The 18660-nt window shown below is 38.2% G+C and overlaps 1 protein-coding gene across 2 annotated transcripts in view; it reads left to right on the forward strand.

Moving 5' to 3' along the window:
- Window positions 1-18660, forward strand: part of FGD6 (FYVE, RhoGEF and PH domain containing 6) — a 72868-nt gene that overhangs the window by 43018 nt on the left and 11190 nt on the right. For both annotated transcript variants that reach the window (XM_035551665.2, XM_035551666.2), the window contains exons 9-17: window positions 5253-5303; window positions 8375-8433; window positions 8559-8630; window positions 9154-9222; window positions 10629-10712; window positions 11864-11943; window positions 16824-16926; window positions 17439-17585; window positions 18398-18500. In XM_035551665.2, coding sequence (XP_035407558.1) covers window positions 5253-5303; window positions 8375-8433; window positions 8559-8630; window positions 9154-9222; window positions 10629-10712; window positions 11864-11943; window positions 16824-16926; window positions 17439-17585; window positions 18398-18500 — 768 coding nt within the window. The remainder of the gene's footprint in view (window positions 1-5252; window positions 5304-8374; window positions 8434-8558; window positions 8631-9153; window positions 9223-10628; window positions 10713-11863; window positions 11944-16823; window positions 16927-17438; window positions 17586-18397; window positions 18501-18660) is intronic.

The raw sequence follows: 18660 nt of genomic DNA on the forward strand, positions 1-18660 counted from the left end.
AGGGGAATTCTTCGTAACTAACTGTCATTGTGGCTGGAACCAACTGTTTTAGACAAGTGACAATACGCCTAAAAATCTCATCCTGTGTTGATGGTGGTTGTGTGGAAGACCGCAGTCCTGCAGCCCTGTTTGTGGAAGTCCGCAGTCCTGCAGACCTGGCTGTGGCTGCCCAGCTTTAAGTACATCTGTAAATACAAGTGCTATTGACATGAATTGGATTGCAATGCTGGCTGCTGATTTAGAGAAAATAATTTTGTCTCGTCCTGTAGGAGAAATAAAAGAGATCAGACTAAGAATTTAATTATGCTGGGCCAGGGGGCTGTTATTTTGGATCTGCTTCATTTTCACTCTGTTCAATCTATCATGCCATTTCATGTTGTCTTCTGTATTCCTTGAGATTCTCACTCTCCTATATCTCAGTGGACAACCTGTCTGTTTCGTTAACTTCAAGCAGCTCTGTGTAATATTGAGTAATCTCTATATAAACTTGCACTGCAAAGCCTTTGGAGGATATACAAAATATTTGGATCTGTTGTTGGAGTGGGCGAGACAGCAAGTAGGCAAGCAAAACAAGAACGGGCAAGAGTTGCAGTATTGCAGCAGCAGTCCCAGCCAAAGACAATGGGTGTCTGTGGGCAATCAAGGAGGGGGCAGTGGGTAAGAGTGGAGGAGTGAAAATAATCCAGGAAATGAAGCTGCAAGGCCTGAGTCAGCAGGGATTTCTTCCTATTTAGATGCTCTGTGTCAGTGGGACAGCTTTGTACTAGTAACCTGCTGCTACACAGTCACATCACAAGATGGTTGCTGTGCTTTGAAGTGTAGTCGCTTTTATGCTAACAAAAGCAGGAGCAGGTGGACTTATAAATCAGGCAAGGAGAGGCAGAGCTCAGCTGTATTTCTGTCTAATTATCCAGCTTCTCCATTCCAGCAAGCGAACTTTTCCACATGCTAAGCCTGAGCTCTTCTACAGCAAATATTGGATGGCTTGTTGGGGAGGTTAATAGAGGCCTCTGGTTTTTAATAGAAAGAAATGAAGAAGAAGTGATTCTCTTCTCCTGAAAATCACTGATTTGAGTTGAAGACTTGAGACTTGTACAATATGAGCAGGCTCTTCATTGTCATATGATAAGCCTCCTCTTTTTTGCAACGTAGGATTTGCAGAGAGAGATAGTGTCTTTTATTATCCTCGGCTGAGGTCTAGTGAAGGGAGGCTGAGGGAGACTGAAAAATTAGCTTTTGAGCACACTGCTTTTTTGCAGCTCAGAAATAGAATTGTCAGACTTGAGGCCAATTACACATTGAGAACAATCGCTTTGCGTTTAACTTAATTAATTCAGATGATTTGAGACAAGAAGTAGTTGGTGAGGCAGAATAGAATTTTTATCAAGAGCAGAAGTGATAGCCACTGGCCCCCAGCAAGAAGGAAAAGAGAATTATGGGCCTCTGTCAGGAGGAAGCATGGCATAGGAACATTTTGTCATAAATCAGTTCTTGTGTGCTTGTGTGTTGATTTTTGCTGTGTTTTGGGGTATCTAGCGAAGTCATGAATTTTATTTTTTAAGTCTGCCTTTCTGAATATTTAAGGTCTGCCCTGAAAAAAAAGGAGTAGTGGGTCAGACAAAAATTGGTCTGTTTTCTATTAAAAATCTTTCCTTTGGTAATGTGGTTCTTCTGTTCCTCTTGAAGTGGTTTGCGTGAATTAGTCCTGGTACACAGCAGCGTGCTTGTTTACGTGAAGCCAGTCATTGTGTTGCATGAAATGCATTATTTGGGCAACCAGCGGTTTTGGATGGGTTTTCTGTTATTGTGGAAATGAGTTGATAAGTTTTGTGTTTGTTTCTCTGGGATGGCCTATTTGTTGTGTTGTGATCAATGAGAAACTTCTTTGATTGTCCTGCAGCTGGGAGGTTGCTATCAGTTGCAAAACAGAGACGGTGCCTTGCTTAGGTGTTAGACCTTTGTCTCATTTACAATGCTGTAACTCTCTTTCAGCGCTCTCTAATTTTTAAAAATCTTTCCACTTATTCTCCTGCACAATCTCAACTTTAATTTTAGCATTATAACGGTTGTACTGGTTTTTATTTATGGATCATCTCTTAGTTCTGTGTTATACTAAAGCAGATCCATTCTTGTAGCCTGCAGTCAGACTTGTCCCCCAGGCATACTGTTTATCTCCTTTATGTTTAAACCAACAGAAGGAAAACTCAATGCTAAGGGTACGACAGTATCCTTAGCTTTATTATTATTATTATTATTATTATTATTATTACAGTCCTTGCTTTATTCTGCAGTCGTGGAAAGCTGTTGGCAGCATCTATGTATCTCATTTATGTTTTTTATTCCTTTTGCTAGACTCAAGTCAAATTGTATGAAACAGGTGAAAAATTAAGGTTCTCTGTTATACATTTACACTACTTAAGCAGAATTTCTTTTACTGGTCACTTTTTTTGTGTGTGTGTCCACGAAACCAGTGTCTCTTGTAGAATAACTTTATCTTTGAGTAAAAAGTCTGAACAACTAAAGTACATTTCAGAGGAGAAAAAAAATTGGCAAAGACTGCAGATACCATTCCACCTTAATATTTTACTTCTGTATTTGTTTTATTAAGGAATATTTTTGCTAAATCTTTACTGTAATGCTATTCATGTCTGTGAAATCCTCTTGTCCACGTAGTTTAAGCCAGTACCTCCAGAAAGTTGTTGCAAGCACAGAATTTCCAGTGTGTGTATGCACAGAAGAGACTAAAATAATCTGTTCTGTTGCTTCTCTGAAACTGAGTTTTAGCTATGAACTGAGGTCAACTTACCAGATACATAATTTTGATTTTTTTTATTTATTTATCACTTTCAGGATTTTACAGCTGCGAGGTTGTTTTTTTTTTCTTTTTTTTCTTTTCAGTCTTGTATACAAGAGCTGCCTTCCTTTTTGAATATAGAATTTTAAATGAATGCAGTTATGTTAAAATCTTTCTAATCTTCCCTCTATTATACACTGATGATATGATTTAAAGTGCTAGTGTATATACCCATCAGAAAAAAAAAGAAAGGAAAGAAAAACTGAATGATGTAAAGCATTGTTCTTTTGGAGAACGTGTCATAAGGCCTGAATATGCCAAGAAACAATTAGTTCTCATGTTGGGTCTCTGATTTTAAGTTTCCAGTGCTGTTACTTTGGATGTTAAATTGGATGTCTCCAAGTACTAGGGACAGTTTCTTGGGACACCAGAGGTACATTTGCAGATTAGTAAATTGTAGCCGCCTGACCTCTTGTTCCCAATTTGCAGAGAAGTGAGTTCGTGGTTGTCAGCTTTAAGAAGCTGTTTGTGTACAAGCTGTAGGGACTCATCCCTTTACACTGGGAGGTGTCTGCTGGAGTCCTTTCTTCTGGCCCTGATGAAGATTGAGTTGCAATTGTAAAGCTGTAACTTGCCTGCTTTATGGAGGAGCCCCGAAGATGCTCTGCCCTGCCGGGGTAGTAATGCGCAGCTCCTGCCGGAGGGCACTATCAGCTGGCAGGGCAGGAGAGGGCAGTTGCTGCTGTGTGTGTGAAGTGGGTTCCTCCAAGTTAAGCCAAGTTAAAAACAAGGTGAACTCTTCTCAGTCCATTTTACAATACCTCCTGTTGATTCTTCTCTTATGCCAGTTTGTTACAATCATAACCTAAGGTGATAAAAGGTGAATTCATTTTTAATGGAATATGTGTCCACCTAAATACTGCACTTGAAGGTCTGGTCCTACAGCAAAAGATTTGGAGGCATGTGACAGATGCAATACTTACGGAGTGTAGAAAGGTTTTGTTGCCATGTCAGGCTTTTATGAAAGACCAGGCGTTGGCCAATGTCTGATAATGATCAGCCAAGACTTGAAGTGGAGCAGCAAGCTGTGGGTGTTCCCATGGCCCAGCCAGGCAGACCTCCCAGCACTCCCACCCCCTGCTTCCTTGCAGGAGACCCCAGCAAGGCCCTGCTCCTTCACCCCAACCTGTTCTTCATGCTTCTCTCGGATCCTCCCTTAAGTCCTTGCCAAAAAATAAAACTTCAGTGCCAAATACTTTTCTTCCTGTAGTTCTGTTTTTCTCAAAGCTTTCATTAGCTGACAAGATTTCTCACTCTTCATAGTGTTTCTATGGCAGAAACATATTTCATAATTCCATTTTTGCATAAGGAAACCATTACAATATGCTGAGCAGTCTCTGAGGGGCATGCATTAAGCAAGACGTCTTATGAAGGCAGGAACAATTGGCTCCCGATCCTTCATGAGTGAAAGGACGAATCTGGGTAGGGCAAGCAGATGGGAGTCGAATTATTTCCCTCCTACTTGAAACTTGTACAACTGCTAAGCTAGAATTGAACACTTCCTAGATCAAGTATGATCAGTTTTCTCTATATCTGCCAGAATCTGAATACCTCATTTAAAAGGTAATTATAAATTAGTATTTGTTGATATTATCAATCTAACGTCTGAAATTACTTTGAAAGTTTCTGATTGTGTTTCTTTCAGTTTTAAGTAGTTCAGAGCTGTGGATTGAAGAGAATAGATTGACTTTTTACTGAGGATATATAGTTGCCTTTGACAGGATATGGTACTTTCTGGTGAACCGGACACTGGACCATGGAATGGAATCTCAAAGGGAATGTTTTCTCATATAGTCAGACATTTGGAGTTAATTTTAGATGCGTAAAGTAGATGGAAAAACTACCACGACTTGGGTGGATCGAGGGTGCCATCTCGTGGTTGAGGAACTAAATTTAGATTTGAAACCAAACAATTCCTATTTGAACATTTGAGGTGGGCTATAATACCTTTTTTATTGAGAAATGTTGATCATAATCAGATTTGCTGTATTGGGCTACTTTTTTTCAGCTCCTGTAGACGAGTTAAGGCTCAGGCAAATATCTATAATCTTTAAACTTTCTTGTGTCAGCTTAAGTGTAAATGATTGCAAGTATGTACTTGTCTTTCACCTGGTTGTTTTGTTCTAGAATAATATGTGCAACATATCATTTGCCTTTGGAAGCAGGTCAGTGCTCCTGACTTCTCTTCCCTAAGCAAGATATCATTATATACTTTCAGTGTGGAAATGCTAGTTTTCCTCATGCTATTACTTGGACAAATTTAAAAGTTTAAGTATCAGAGAACCATAGAAGTAGAAGACCTTTGTGGCATAGGTGTGTCTGAAAAGCAGATTGCTAGGAAAATGTTGGTGTTGACTGATTTCCGGTGCAGTTTATTTCTTTTTTTTTCTTTTTGCAGATTATTTAAAGAATCTTTTAGAAGAGTCTGCAGACTATAGAGATACTCAAGGTAAATGTCTCTTTAGATTAAAGAAATAACAGGTCATGTAAATATCTTAAAGTTTCAAAGTTTTAAATGCATGCAAAACACTAAACTGATAAGTAGACATGTTTTCTGTTTAGTTCTAAGTTTCTCAGCAGAGATACTGGAAGATTTAAAACTTTTTTTTCAAAAATGTTTGGAGCTTACAGTGATAAGTGGTATCAGCTCAAAGCAAGAGATAAGAGTGAAGTTCCCGAAGCAGCTTAAGCAGGTATTTTGGGCAGCGCTACTGAAGGAGACAGTCCTTGTATCCCTTGGCCTTTCATGACAGGCAGTCCGGTCCCCCAGCTGCTCTCCCCAGCCCTCTGAGCCTTTCTGTCCCCCTTTGCTTTTGTGCCAGGACAAGTGCTTGATAAGAAAGATCACGGAGTTCCGCTGGCTTATGTTTAACTTGAGGAGTTCTCCAGTTTGACTTGTCACAGGTTGCACAAACACCTTTGCTTGCATGTGCAGGGAAAGATGATAGAAGGAAATGAGAAGGAACAGTTGGAGATGGAGGAGAATAAGTCTACATGTTTCATGCTAATTTGGGGTTAAGCTGGTTTAACTCGATAGTAGCAATGCAGTGCATGTTCATACTGTTTTCTGTCTTCCCTGTGTGCTCCTCAGCAGTACTAGAAATGCTCCCAATGTTTCCATTATATTTGTGTGAGCCCCTGTCATTTATTTCATTCTCTTTGGTGACATTTGTGCGAACCCTTTATCTTCAGGAGGATTGCACAGATCTAGCTGGTTGGACTGCACTAAATGAGTGCCTTCGATGCACTGAGTCAGGTTCACTTTCTTACAGCTATCTCCTGACACAGTACCATAAAAATAATGAATAATGATTCTTCTTAAGACCTTTCCACATATTTGTTTATTAGATTGCAATGAAACTGTAAGCTGAAAAAAAAGCTTTAAAAGATAACTTTTTCACAGACATAAAAGTTTCTCTTGCACATCGTATGGCTGTGAACAAGCTAATGCTTGCGCTGCATGGTAAACAATTAACCACTTGAAAAGTGAGCAACTTAAATATGTTTACATCACATTTTCTTGTGCATTCTTCAGCATCTGTGTTTTTTATAGTGGTACTTTCCATATAATTTTTCTCTCTCTGCATATATTGAAGATAAAAGCAGAAATTTAGTTTTAACAATGACAATGTTAGTTTTATGCATTTGACATCTTTGGTAGTCAATCTTTGAAACTGAGTAAGAAAATCTAATCTTTACTCACCAAAATCTTTCTTGTGATAATTAAGTTCCTTCAGACTTTGCTTTGTTGTGTAATTCCATGAAGAGAACTAAAAAAAAAAAGACAAAAGTTTGGTTATGATTAGCATTCTTGGAAAAAACAACACAATTCTTCCTGATGACCTTCATTTTAATACGTTACTCCAGCTAAGTGATATAAAAAGTGGAATGTTCTTCCCTTCCAAAAAGCAGTTTTGTTTATGGACTTTTTGACCCTATAGATTATTTTGTTTTGTTGTTTAGATTTGTTTAGAATCTTGGCTCTATTAGTAGCCCTGAGATCTTGTAACTTTCCCTTGAGTAACCAGAAAATATCCTGTAACATTCTTCAGTCTTTTTGAAGTCAATGAGTACAATTTTAAGTTTTAATGGATATAATAGCTGATAGATGAAGGAAAGTATAACAACAACAATAAAAAATCAGGTACTCATTCATATCTTGTGAATTTAGCTAAATTTCCCTTAACTTTATTTTCTTTCAAGCTGATGGGAACTGGAGACTGTTTTGGCTGGAGCAGCTCCAGCATTTCCTAATAGGAGACCACCAGCTATTTTTCAGCAGACTCAGTTAACATCATGACATCTATATCTAAACTTAATTTTTGATCAAATGCTTGATATGTGTTGTGGCTTTTTAACTATTTGACTCCTGTACTTGCATTGTCTCATTTCATGAAAATCTTGAACAAAATTTCTACTTAGATTGACTTAGGAGGAGATTTTTATTCACGCTTTGGTTTATTTTTTTATATGTCTTCATGACCTGAACCCTTCAGTTCAGAAATCTGTATCTTTTAAACTAATTTCTTTCTTAATATGAACTAAACAGTAAGGGAAGTATGAACAATCTAAAGTGCTAATACTGTAAAGATATTTAAAAAACAAAAACAAAAACGCAAGGCTTTGTTTTTAACTGGTTTGGTAGGCTTCTCTGAGTACTTTAAAGTAAATGTACTTCCTTTTTTTGGGGTGTTTGACTGCACTTGAATTACTCAGAAGGTGCTAAATGCTGTAGAAATTACATTTTATCAGAGCAGCTGTGCTTGCTTTCAATTAATTGAGTCATTTTTTTTTCCTGCATAAACAAATTACAGGTTTTTGGATAAGATCCTTAGATGGGTTCTATGTAATATACACAGTTGCTGCTCAGTAGCTTACATAATCCTTTTATATAACCCCTTTTTGCAGTTGCACTTAAATATGTATTTCAGTTGAGTTGCTAGTTATTAAATATCAGTACTTAATAAAAATCCCTCTTGTCTTTCATAACTCTTCTATTTCTCTTTTGCTTCTGGTATTGAAAGCTTGAAGTTTAGAAATTTGAACTTTATCCTGTTACCTTGAAGTGCAACAAAACTAAAGGCAGATGAAAGAAATCAAATTTTTCTAGGTAGCTTCTGATGACTGGCACTGGAGGCAGTTGTGTAAAATGGAAAAAGCTTAATTAACTTTTATATAGTCTCAGTTAAAATGTTGCTTATGCTTCTGCTGTAAGCAGAGACACTGAAATTAAAATGATCCTTTGTGTGAGAAACTAAAACTCGATTTTGCTTGTAGACTGGATGAGCTATAGGAAATGATTGACACTGTGACTGTTAGCTGAAGCAGTAACTTGCTAGGGCACACCTGTAAAACCATGATTGAAAGCTTCTGGAATGTATGGGAAGTGTTCTTGAATGTAGTGACTTTTCAATCAGGTCCTTGAATCTTGCCACAGTGTGGAAGGGGAATATTGTACCTTTCCATAATACCAATTCTAACTGATCTGTATAATAAAAACATTGTTTCTTCATCCTTCAGATGCTCTAGCTGTTGTCATAGAAGTTGCAAACCATGCCAATGACATCATGAAGCAGGGAGTAAGTATTTTGACTTGGGAAGCTGGCTGATTAAAGCTTTTTCTATTATTTAAAAGAAGAAAAAAAGCCAACACATGAATTCAAGGGCAATTTCGTATCTTTTTGCCTTTCTTTTCTCCCTGCAGGATAACTTTCAGAAACTCATGCAGATTCAGTACAGTTTAAATGGACACCATGAGATCGTACAGCCAGGAAGGGTAGGTCCTCCAGATGACCTTAAAATGACTGTAATAAAAGTGCAGTACAGATGCTATGCAAGCAAAGTACAGAAGCTGACACATATTGAGGAGAAAAATGGTCCATCAATTATTTGATGTTGACAGTGAAATGATTACTGCCTCCCCATATGTATAATTTTATTTGTTTATTTTTGGGAAACAACATTTTTCTGATGAAAACTTATGATTTTTAGAATATGATTCTCTGCCAGATCTTGCAGGCATTTTTTTTTCCCTGAAGCTTAATGTTTTATTTGTCGTGGTTTCAAGTGCAGCAGGGAAAACTAATGCAGCTAGTTGGTCTTTCTAGCTTTTAGAGAGACATAAAGACGAAGAGCCTTTTTCAGGAAGGGAACCATGAATTCCAAAAGTTCTGCAACAGTTCAGGTGTAAAAATTAAAATTATATATAATAGTAATAATAAAAAAGAAATGCATCAGCTGATTTGGACAGCTTGTGCCTTGAAAAGATAGGTCTTGAATTGCTTGTTTTAATTTGTTAGGTATTTTTGAAAGAGGGAACACTGATGAAGCTGTCTCGGAAGGTCATGCAGCCACGAATGTTTTTTCTGGTAAGACGGTGTACATACTGCTCTGTGCCTAGTGACGGTGTAATTTTAAGTGGTTGAAAGGTTGTACCACAAACATAAGTAACTAGCAACTTCAGAGAGGGGAAAAAATGACCATTTGTTGCTGTTATACTTCTTCAGTCCAGTTTAGGGAGATCATCTATTACATATACAATAACATTTTAATAGAAAACAAGTTTCTTAATAAAAAGTACTGTTTTGACCAATGCTTGTTTAAAATTTGAGCAGGTTGTGAGAAGGCGTTATCTGAGGTATTGGGAAAACTACAGCTACTCTATCCCAGTTAGTTATACCAGATTGTAAAACCTACGGTTCAGCTGCTGATACTGCACCCTTCCCTCCTTCCTCTTCTCCTTTGCTCGCATCCCAAGCAGAGCATAGCACTGAGCTGGAAATGAAGTGCTAGCTTCTTTTCCTGTCCCCGCTGCTGTTTTGTTCTGAAACCTTTGTGCCTCTGAAGTTTCTGTTTCCACTTCAACCTTTTGTTTCTTTCCTCTATTTAGATAGTAAAGCAACTGTTGCTGTATGTAACTTGTGGCATTATTGGCCCACAGTCTTGCCTGAAATCTGGCTTTTGGCTACTGTAGCACAAATATTTTCCTAGGCAGTCTCAAAGTATGTATTCTAAGCTCTCTTATATGCTCTGGAGATGACTTTGTAGCACACAGAGCACTGATACATTAAGCAGTGATTTTCATAGATCATGTTATGAAGATGTAGTAAGGCTCATGAAACCTTTGATTATTTTGCAAAGAACCTCTTAGCAAAATCTCATGAGACAGTTCAGTCTTCAGGTCTGTGTTTATGTTCAGTAAATGAAGTCTGGATCCACGTATTGAACAACACAGGAAATAAAACATCTTAATAGCTGTTCAGTAAGTGTATCAAATAAAGCCAAGTCTGGTAGAACAGCAAATAAACAGTAGATGCACACTTGAACTGTTTTCATTCGTATGGATAAGTTTGTCCATATAATCATAAATTGCTAATTTTAATTCTGCCATCTCCTAGTATCTGGAATGTTTTTCTTTGTTGGAAGGGTTAATTCTAATATATTTTAAAAGTAGTTTGTTATACAATATAGTTGTGTACACGAGAAACATTTCTGTCCTTTCTGACAGCCTGTTCTTTGACATCCGTGCACTGTTTACTCATTGCCAAATGTATATTTACACAAGGAAGGATATAAATAGACACCTATTGTTATCTAAATTAATAACATGAAAATGTTTCTTGGGTTCTAAGTGGAATAATAGGATGTAGAAGATGCCCTCCTGGACAGTTGATCTTAGTGCTGTATGAATTTTATATTTTCTGTAAAATGCATTTGAAATTATCAGTCTCTAAACAGTCTTTAGTCACTAAAAAGTATTGCTTCTACATTACAGTTTAATGATGCCCTGTTGTATACTACTCCAGTTCAGTCAGGGATGTATAAACTTAACAACATGCTGTCCTTGGCTGGAATGAAGGTGAGTCTCTTGCTAAAATAAGTGTTTTTCTAAATGTATTTAAACTGAGGTCTTAAATTTTCAAAAGGTAGCTATGTTTATTGTTGGAAAGTGGTGTTAAAAGATGCTTATGTTACAGAGCAGTCCTGCAGGCATAAAGTTTCTTGCATAATATTGTCTGTGGGATTATTGTCTGTGTTTCCCAAAACAACTCTGTTGTCACAGCATCATCTTACATGCCTTTCATCTGGTGCTGGCCTACTCAGAAATAGTCTTGCCTACTTCTGGTTTTGTATTAAACTGCTTAGCTTTTGCCTTGCAAATGTTTTTTCTTGTCCACACCCAGAGATTAGATATCTCTGTCTGATAACTTTGATCTGGTCAATCAAATCTCCATGGTTTATAGAGATCTGTTAACCGCAAGGGAAGATACGGCTTTTGTTTCTGAGCCTTTGTGAAAAGCACCAGAATTAAACCCCGAACCCCTCTGGGTAGTGACAAGGAGTATGCATGCCACGTATTGACACGGTCTCTGACATGACAGTTGCTGGGAGAAACAAACCATCGCCTTGGGAATCAAGTATCTCATGTATCTCATCTCTGGTCCTGTCAGGAAAGAGCACCAAATCCAGCTAGAGCACAGATCTGGCGCCCAGGCCTGAGCTTTCACAGGCGGAGCTGCGGCCTCTCTTCTGCCAGCAGATGTCTTGTGGTGGCTCAGATCCACTCTTAACTTTCCAAATCCTTTGTGTTTGAAATGTGGTAGCTCAAAAGGATCACCAGGGCAGTCTAGCCCATGGAGATATGGGGCAGGTGCCCATTGTGGAGCACACCAGTGGCCTATATTTTGTGCTGCGGTGTGCTTTTTTGCATAGTCGTAGAAGAAACTTACAACGCACAGTGGGAAGTGTCTGGTAGCTCTTGAGCTTCATTCCCCTGTACACCTCCAGTGTTCCTATGGTGCCACAGTGAAATAAAATGGTGGGCTCTGTGTAATCGTACTGCAGCTGAGCCCTACAGGCTGGTGTATGTTCTCCTCACTGCGAGATCTTCTCTTTAATTTACCCCTTTTACAGTAAAAATCGAAGAGACCTTGCAATAAATAAGTAAAAATAAAGCAGCATAAAGGTACCATGTCAGTTTGAATATAAATTTTTCTTTCTCAAATGAAGGTTAAAAAGCCGACCCAGGAAGCTTATCAGAACGAACTGAACATAGAAAGTGTAGAGAGATCCTTCATTCTTTCAGCAAGGTGAGTCTTGCAAATTAATGATTTTAAAAGTATGTGATTTCAAACAGGTCTCATAAGCTTTTTAATTAATATCTTCATAGCTTGTTTTGCACTTACATGATGAAAAGTGACTCCTGGCTAGAGTTACTACAGGAGAATAGACTGACATATGGATTTCTGGAAATAAAGTAGGCTTTGTTCCAATTTGCTTTTGTTCGTATTTAAAATTTGATTTTGAATATTTAGTCTTTTTTTAATGGGCTGGCAGGAAGGAAGCCTGCTTGTATAGAATCAGTTTCACAGATACCACGTGAATTTGTAGTCTGTAATACAGTTCACTCTGACCTGTAAGGAAGACTCCATGTTGTAAAGAGATGGATAGAATCACAAAATCTATAGTAAATGTGTCTGCTATTTGAACAACTTGGGCTTAAGTCTGCACCTGATAGGAATTTTGCTGTCATCAAGAGAGTTAACTGTTAATCAGATGGAACAAAAATGTTGATTTTTCTTCCTCTTCAGCTTAGCTACGCTTTTAAAAACTTTAAGTAAATTGAAATATTATACTTTTACTGCCTTTCTTTGAGAGGAACAAGAATTAAAATTAAGTTTCACTTCAATTAATTTTAGGCTTTGATTTTTCTCTATTTTTTTTTCCAGAGTTACTGATATTCTCTGTCAGTGTGTTAGCAGGACAGGATATGAGGCATAACAATACATTTTGACATTATTTTTAACTGATATAAATTGGAAGGAGTCATTGTGGTCAGTCATCTAGCTAAAATAACAGTGCAATTGAGATAAGAAATGGATCTCAGTGAAGTGCTGAATGGAACATGAAATTATAGAAATGTCATGAATTACAGAAATGGTGTTTGTCTTTGCCAGAACAATAAATTCTCCATGTAACATGCACTAAAATGGAGCAGTTCTGGTCTGCCTTCACTGAGCTGCCTCTAACAAAGACCTGGTTTTGTGGATTGTTGTTTTTACTGCATTTGAATTGGAGTTTGATATGGTCTGTCACTTGTGACAGTGCTGATATCAATGAATAAAGACATGTTTTCTCTTTTATTTAGCAAAGCTGAGCAAGGGCAGACTGCTGCTTTCTGTGTGACCTTGTAAATACTGACACTAGGATGTCTGCTCAGAGATAGCAGTATCGTTAGCTGAGGGGTAGACCAAGGTTAACCTTGTCAGAGTAGCCAGAGGAAGCAGCTCAATTGTGTCTGAGCAGTAGTTATTTATAACAGGCTTGAAAGGAGTATTTATGTATTTTCAAAAACAAAACAAAAATGCTTCTTATGATTCTTTCGTATATTGGGAAAAAGATGCATTTCGTAGTTTAGGGTATGGTTCTGTACCGCTATCATGTGAGCAGGTCTGTGCTGCTTAGGTGCCTTGGTGACCGGGTGTTGCATAAGTACATAAAGATATTTGTGGAATTGTAGTAGCTAGTGTGTTTTTATCTTCACATGACTTGAAACAACATTTCTCTTCTACTTCAGACTTATTAAAAAAGTAATGTAAAAAGATTAATTGGAACTTGTGAAAAGATTATCATCTTGAAATACAACCTACATATTTTCTACAGAACAGGATAACCTCTTCTTTCTGAGGAGCTGATTAATTGTTAGATTAAAAGTAACTCCTACAAAATACATGCTGGTGCATGGGGCAAAATCTGTAACATTCCTATCCCTCTGAGGGTCATTTGTGACATGCTTTTGTCTTGTCCTTGAAATTACTGGAATTACCCTCATGTTACCAACTAAAGCTGCTCTGACTTGCTCTTTCTTTTTTAGTGTTGTTGACCTTGCATCTTTGGAGAACGTTCATCTCTGTTATTTTTATACTTATTGGAAACGGTGTGTGCAAGAGCCCAAAGTTACACAACCGTGACAGAAAGACATTGCATTTGCTTGGGATGAAAGAGATGTTGGGGGATCCAGGTGTAAATGAAGATTTTTGTCTGTCTGAAAGCAAAACTTGGGTTTGCTGTGGTATAGGAGGGAAACAAGTGGAAAACTACTAGCAGTTGGTTTTTGCATATGTTTCTGATGCTGTTCCTATTGATAAATAGTGCAGACACAGAGAATCAGTATCTTGTTAATACAGACTGCATCTTCCCTTTGATACCTCATGCTAACAGCTTCTTTGCAGTAAAAATCTCAATTACAAAGCCATAGAAGAGATTTTGAAATGTTTCTGGGGGCAGAGTTGGGGGAGAGGAGCAATTACGGTGGTGAAAAATTGCTAGTAATAACATGTAAGCCAGTTAAAACCAGAAGCATAGATTAATGCCTAAACAACATCTTTCTTGCTTCAGGTTTAGTTTTGCTGATTGCATTAGCATTCTGCTTTATCTAGTCTGGGTTGAGGCTTCAGTTTTCTTGGGTTGTCCGTAGGGATGTGGATTGTTTTGCATGGTACAATGTGGTATTGTACTGGAAATCTCTTAATTATAAAAGCAAGCTAGCGCATCTGCATGATAAAGCACTGTGCAGAAGTAAAGCTTAGGTCCTGAAAACAACAGTCATGTCAGCCTGATGTGGTCTGAGGCCAGCTGGCCTGTCTCCTGCAATAAGGCTAGCTAACAGTCACCCCAGGCAGAGAGCTGTATTCCCCTCTTAACACAAGGATAGCTCATGCAAGACTAGCTCAGCTGTGAGAGGTGCCCTGGGGCTCTGAGCCTGCAAACAACAGGGCCGTCCTCCTCTGAGCCCCCCTGGGACCACCTAACAGCTTGGCTGCATTAGGCAGCTGTGACTGTGCTCCTCACACACACGGCTGCCAGAAACAGACATTGCTGGGACTCTCTGCAGTCCATTTGAGATTTCTGCTGATTTATTAGCTAAAATCTTAAACATAACTTGGTAAGCAAAGCTAAGAGAACTCTGTGATTTTAGTGAACAAAGCAGCTTTTGGAAGGATGCAACAGCCGCGGGACCTGCAGCAAGGGAAGTGGCAGAGCTGTGCAGCTGGGGGAGGGCTGGCAGGGACAGCAGAGGAAACTGCCTTTTTTTGCTGCTGGAAACCTTTACATCATTTTGGTTGCTGATGGAACCACCTTTGCTCTCAGGCTCTGAAGGGTTGTAAACAACCCTAAAGGCTCGCACCAGCAGACCTACCAAGTGCAAGCTCCCTAGAAAAATGTTAGGGCCTAAGCCATGTAGCTCACTGTGTGAGCAAGCCCATCTGTAACAATCCCCACATGACTGGGGGATGCTTAATCTCCAACACTGAACCAACTCTAATTATTTGATAATAGTTTTAGGAACTTAATTAAATGTAACCAGATTTTGAAAAAGCCAAAGGAGTTGATTGGAATTAAGAATGTTATGTAGCTAATGCAGACCAGTCCTTCTTACCGGATGAGGAAGCAAGGGTAAATAAACTGAACAAAATGTTCCACTCAGAGTGTGAGATATTAGGACAGACAATAATACATTGCTTCGCCCTTGCTTGTATCTTATTTCCTCTCCTTTTGTTCTGATTTATTGCTGTGTGTACTAGATCGTGTTTTCCTTTGTGCCTCACAGGCTTCTCCTGTGTTTGCTGTATCAGATTTGTCCACTCTGATTCTACCCAGTACCCAATTTCATCCAGTTCAAAACTTCAGCTCAAAATATTTTCCTTAATGGTTCAGAAATGATCAAAGCTAATTTCACCTACAATGGCCATTAAGTAATAACTGGTGTTGCACTCCTCAATCATTGCTTTCCTTTTTTTCTGACTGTCCTTTTCATATATGCATCGTGTTAAATTCCTTGGTTTAAAGAAGAAGAATAGTTTATATGATACTATTAAAGAAGTGGGGAATAGAAAATATTGCTGGTAGCAACTTCTGGTTTAGATTTCAGCAGCCCTTTCTAAGCTGGCGTTGCATCTTAAACAAGCAGTCTAGCAATTCCTCTACCGCAGACTGCTCCTTCCTCCCTCCAGGCTCCCTCTCCTTTGTGCTGGCGCAAGTCCTTGTTTAGCTGCATGATGAGCCCAGTCGGTAAATTGATCCTGAGGAAGAGCTGGTCGATTCCTCTCTTCAGTACGAATTTGTTTCCAGGTCCAGTTCACTGCACATAGAGCCCACTCTGTGGCCACGTGTGTGTTCTGCCACAAGGCAGAAAATAAGACCTAGGGTCTGAAAGGTAACCCACACTTTGCCGCGGCAAAATGGGTTTGTATTATACGCAAGTGGTCTGCCCACGGCCTCAGGAAGTACTCCAGGGTAGAGAGATACAGTAAGCTCATTGGACAGAGAACCATTTCTCTCTTTGGGCTAGCTAATCCGATAGAAAATTTTGGAAAAAAAAATATATATATTTTTTTAAACAGCATAATTATTAGACTTCATAGGAACAAACTGTCAGGAGAACGAAGCTGGGGAATAAACTGCATTTTTGGGAGAAGAATGTTGGGGTTTTACAGGACTACGTATAACATACTGCACCGGGGGGGAATGCTTGCTGAAATTTCAGATTCCCTCTTATGAGGAAGGGCCCGTGCCTGTGTTCTTGGGAGTACCGTTTACACGAGTGGTAGTCAAGCTTTTCATGGGTCCGTGGTGGAGGAGGAGGTGGAAGTAACAACATCAAACTTTGAAACAATCATACGCTATTTGGGGAGGAGGAAAAGGAAAGAAGGAATCCATGTTATGACAACAGATGCAGAATCCTTTTTTAATATTAATCAACACAAGTAACTGACACCATGCAGTGTATATAATTTATAAAGGGTAATACGAGTTTCAACAGGAACTAGAGACAGTCTATAACACTGAAAAACTGCAAGAGTTAAATCAATGTGTAATAAAGCTAATGGAATCTGAATCAACACTCACTTCTTAGTTTTAAATGCTAATAATATATTGATTTTTTAAATTATTTTTTTTACCCCAACAGTTCTGCCACAGAAAGAGATGAATGGTTAGAAGCTATCTCCAGGTCAATTGAAGAATACACAAAAAAGAGAATCACATTCAATCCTAGCAAAAGTCTTGAAGAGGTATATCACACTATTATTGTTTTGTTTCCTGTTTAAATATAAAGTTTCTTAGCAGATGTCTAGAGACGCAAGAGGCATTTCATGATGAATAGCAAAACAGAATAGTAATTGATAAGAGAATAGGTGATGATAGAATAGAATGATGTTTCATAATATTATCTACTTCAGAAATTTAAAATCACTTCCAAAAAATCCAAACCAATTTTCTCAATTCTCTCTGTAACCCTGAGAACAGAAAGATGATATGAGAATATTTTAAAACATAGCAGCTATCTATATAAATAGGTTGGTAAAGCTTGGTAGTCACACAGCTTTTTTGAACTAATTAAATACAGCTCTGTCATTAGGCTTGCATTATAATGATCACTGGTGAAATAGTAGATGACATTTAAGACCATGACAATTTATCAGAGGGCTTTCCAACATTATTAGAGTTAATGTATAATCACTGATAAGTGTTTACCTTATTTTTCATCTCTGAATATAATGGTATTCTGCCTGTGTTCTCTTAGGCAGATCCAGAGAAGCAGGAAGAAGATAGCCCGCTAGGATCAAAAGCTCCTATCTGGATTCCTGATACTAGAGCCACTATGTGCATGATCTGTACAAATGAATTCACGTTGACGTGGAGAAGACATCACTGCAGGGCATGTGGAAAGGTTGGGCAATTTTGTAATTACCTTTTCTGTTAGTCATTCTGGTTCTTTGTATGACAAATACAGACAGCCTGGTTGCACCACAGCTACTGTTTCAGGGAACACTGTACTACGGAACAATTGTATTGATCAAAAGCAGCATGCTTTTTAGAGTAAAGTGTTATGAGCGGCCAATTAACCTGGTATATGTTACTTATTTTGCATTTGGGGATATTATTTATGTTTGTCTCCTGCTTCTGCAGTTGTGTAGTACAAACCAAGAATGTTAGTTGAAATGTTCAAAATATCTTCCTCACTAATTTTTTTAAAATAAATAGTAAACTTTTTTTTTAAGTTAGTACCAAACTTATTTTATATTTAACTGTTATGAAATGCAGATATATCTGATGATCCTTTGTTTTCTTGCGTTAACGAAACGGGAATACAGAATTGAACGTAGTTCAGATACCTGTGTTGCAGAGAAATTTTCAAAAGAGCAAGGACTACTTTTAGTTAGTCCTTTAAAAGCTTCTGAATATAATAGTTAAGTAACACAGTATGCTTAGTCCACTTTTCATGGATTATTAACAATGACTTATGATTTGTGTAATTGAGTGGTTTTTTTCCTAAATTTTCATAGTTTAGAGGTGGAAAGAGCAGCGTGTTGAACATAAGAACAAGCCAAGGCATTAAACCGTTTTCAGCGTAAAACAGTGCCTGTTTGAGGTTCTGTTATGGGCTTAACTACTGAAGCAAACATCTTCGAGCATTTACATGTGATTTACAGGTGCATATCATGTACAGTAATGGGCTGTAATGCATTTATTTGTTTCCAGATTGTCTGTCAAGCTTGCTCATCAAATAAACATGGTTTAGACTATATGAAAAACCAGCCAGCAAGAGTATGTGATCATTGCTTCAGAGAGCTACAAAAACAAGGTAAAGAAAATCTGCACAAACTGTCTCATCTCTATGCCCCATTTTAACATAATATGAGCGTGCCTCATCTTTACTGCTGCATTTAAGTGCCTAGTTCTTCTAGGGCCTGAAAGGCTATAGCCATCTGAGGTTAGAGGTTACAGTAGCCCAAACAAGTTTC

This window comes from Cygnus atratus, chromosome 1 (assembly GCF_013377495.2).
Source record: "Cygnus atratus isolate AKBS03 ecotype Queensland, Australia chromosome 1, CAtr_DNAZoo_HiC_assembly, whole genome shotgun sequence".
Classification (NCBI taxonomy): domain Eukaryota; kingdom Metazoa; phylum Chordata; class Aves; order Anseriformes; family Anatidae; genus Cygnus; species Cygnus atratus.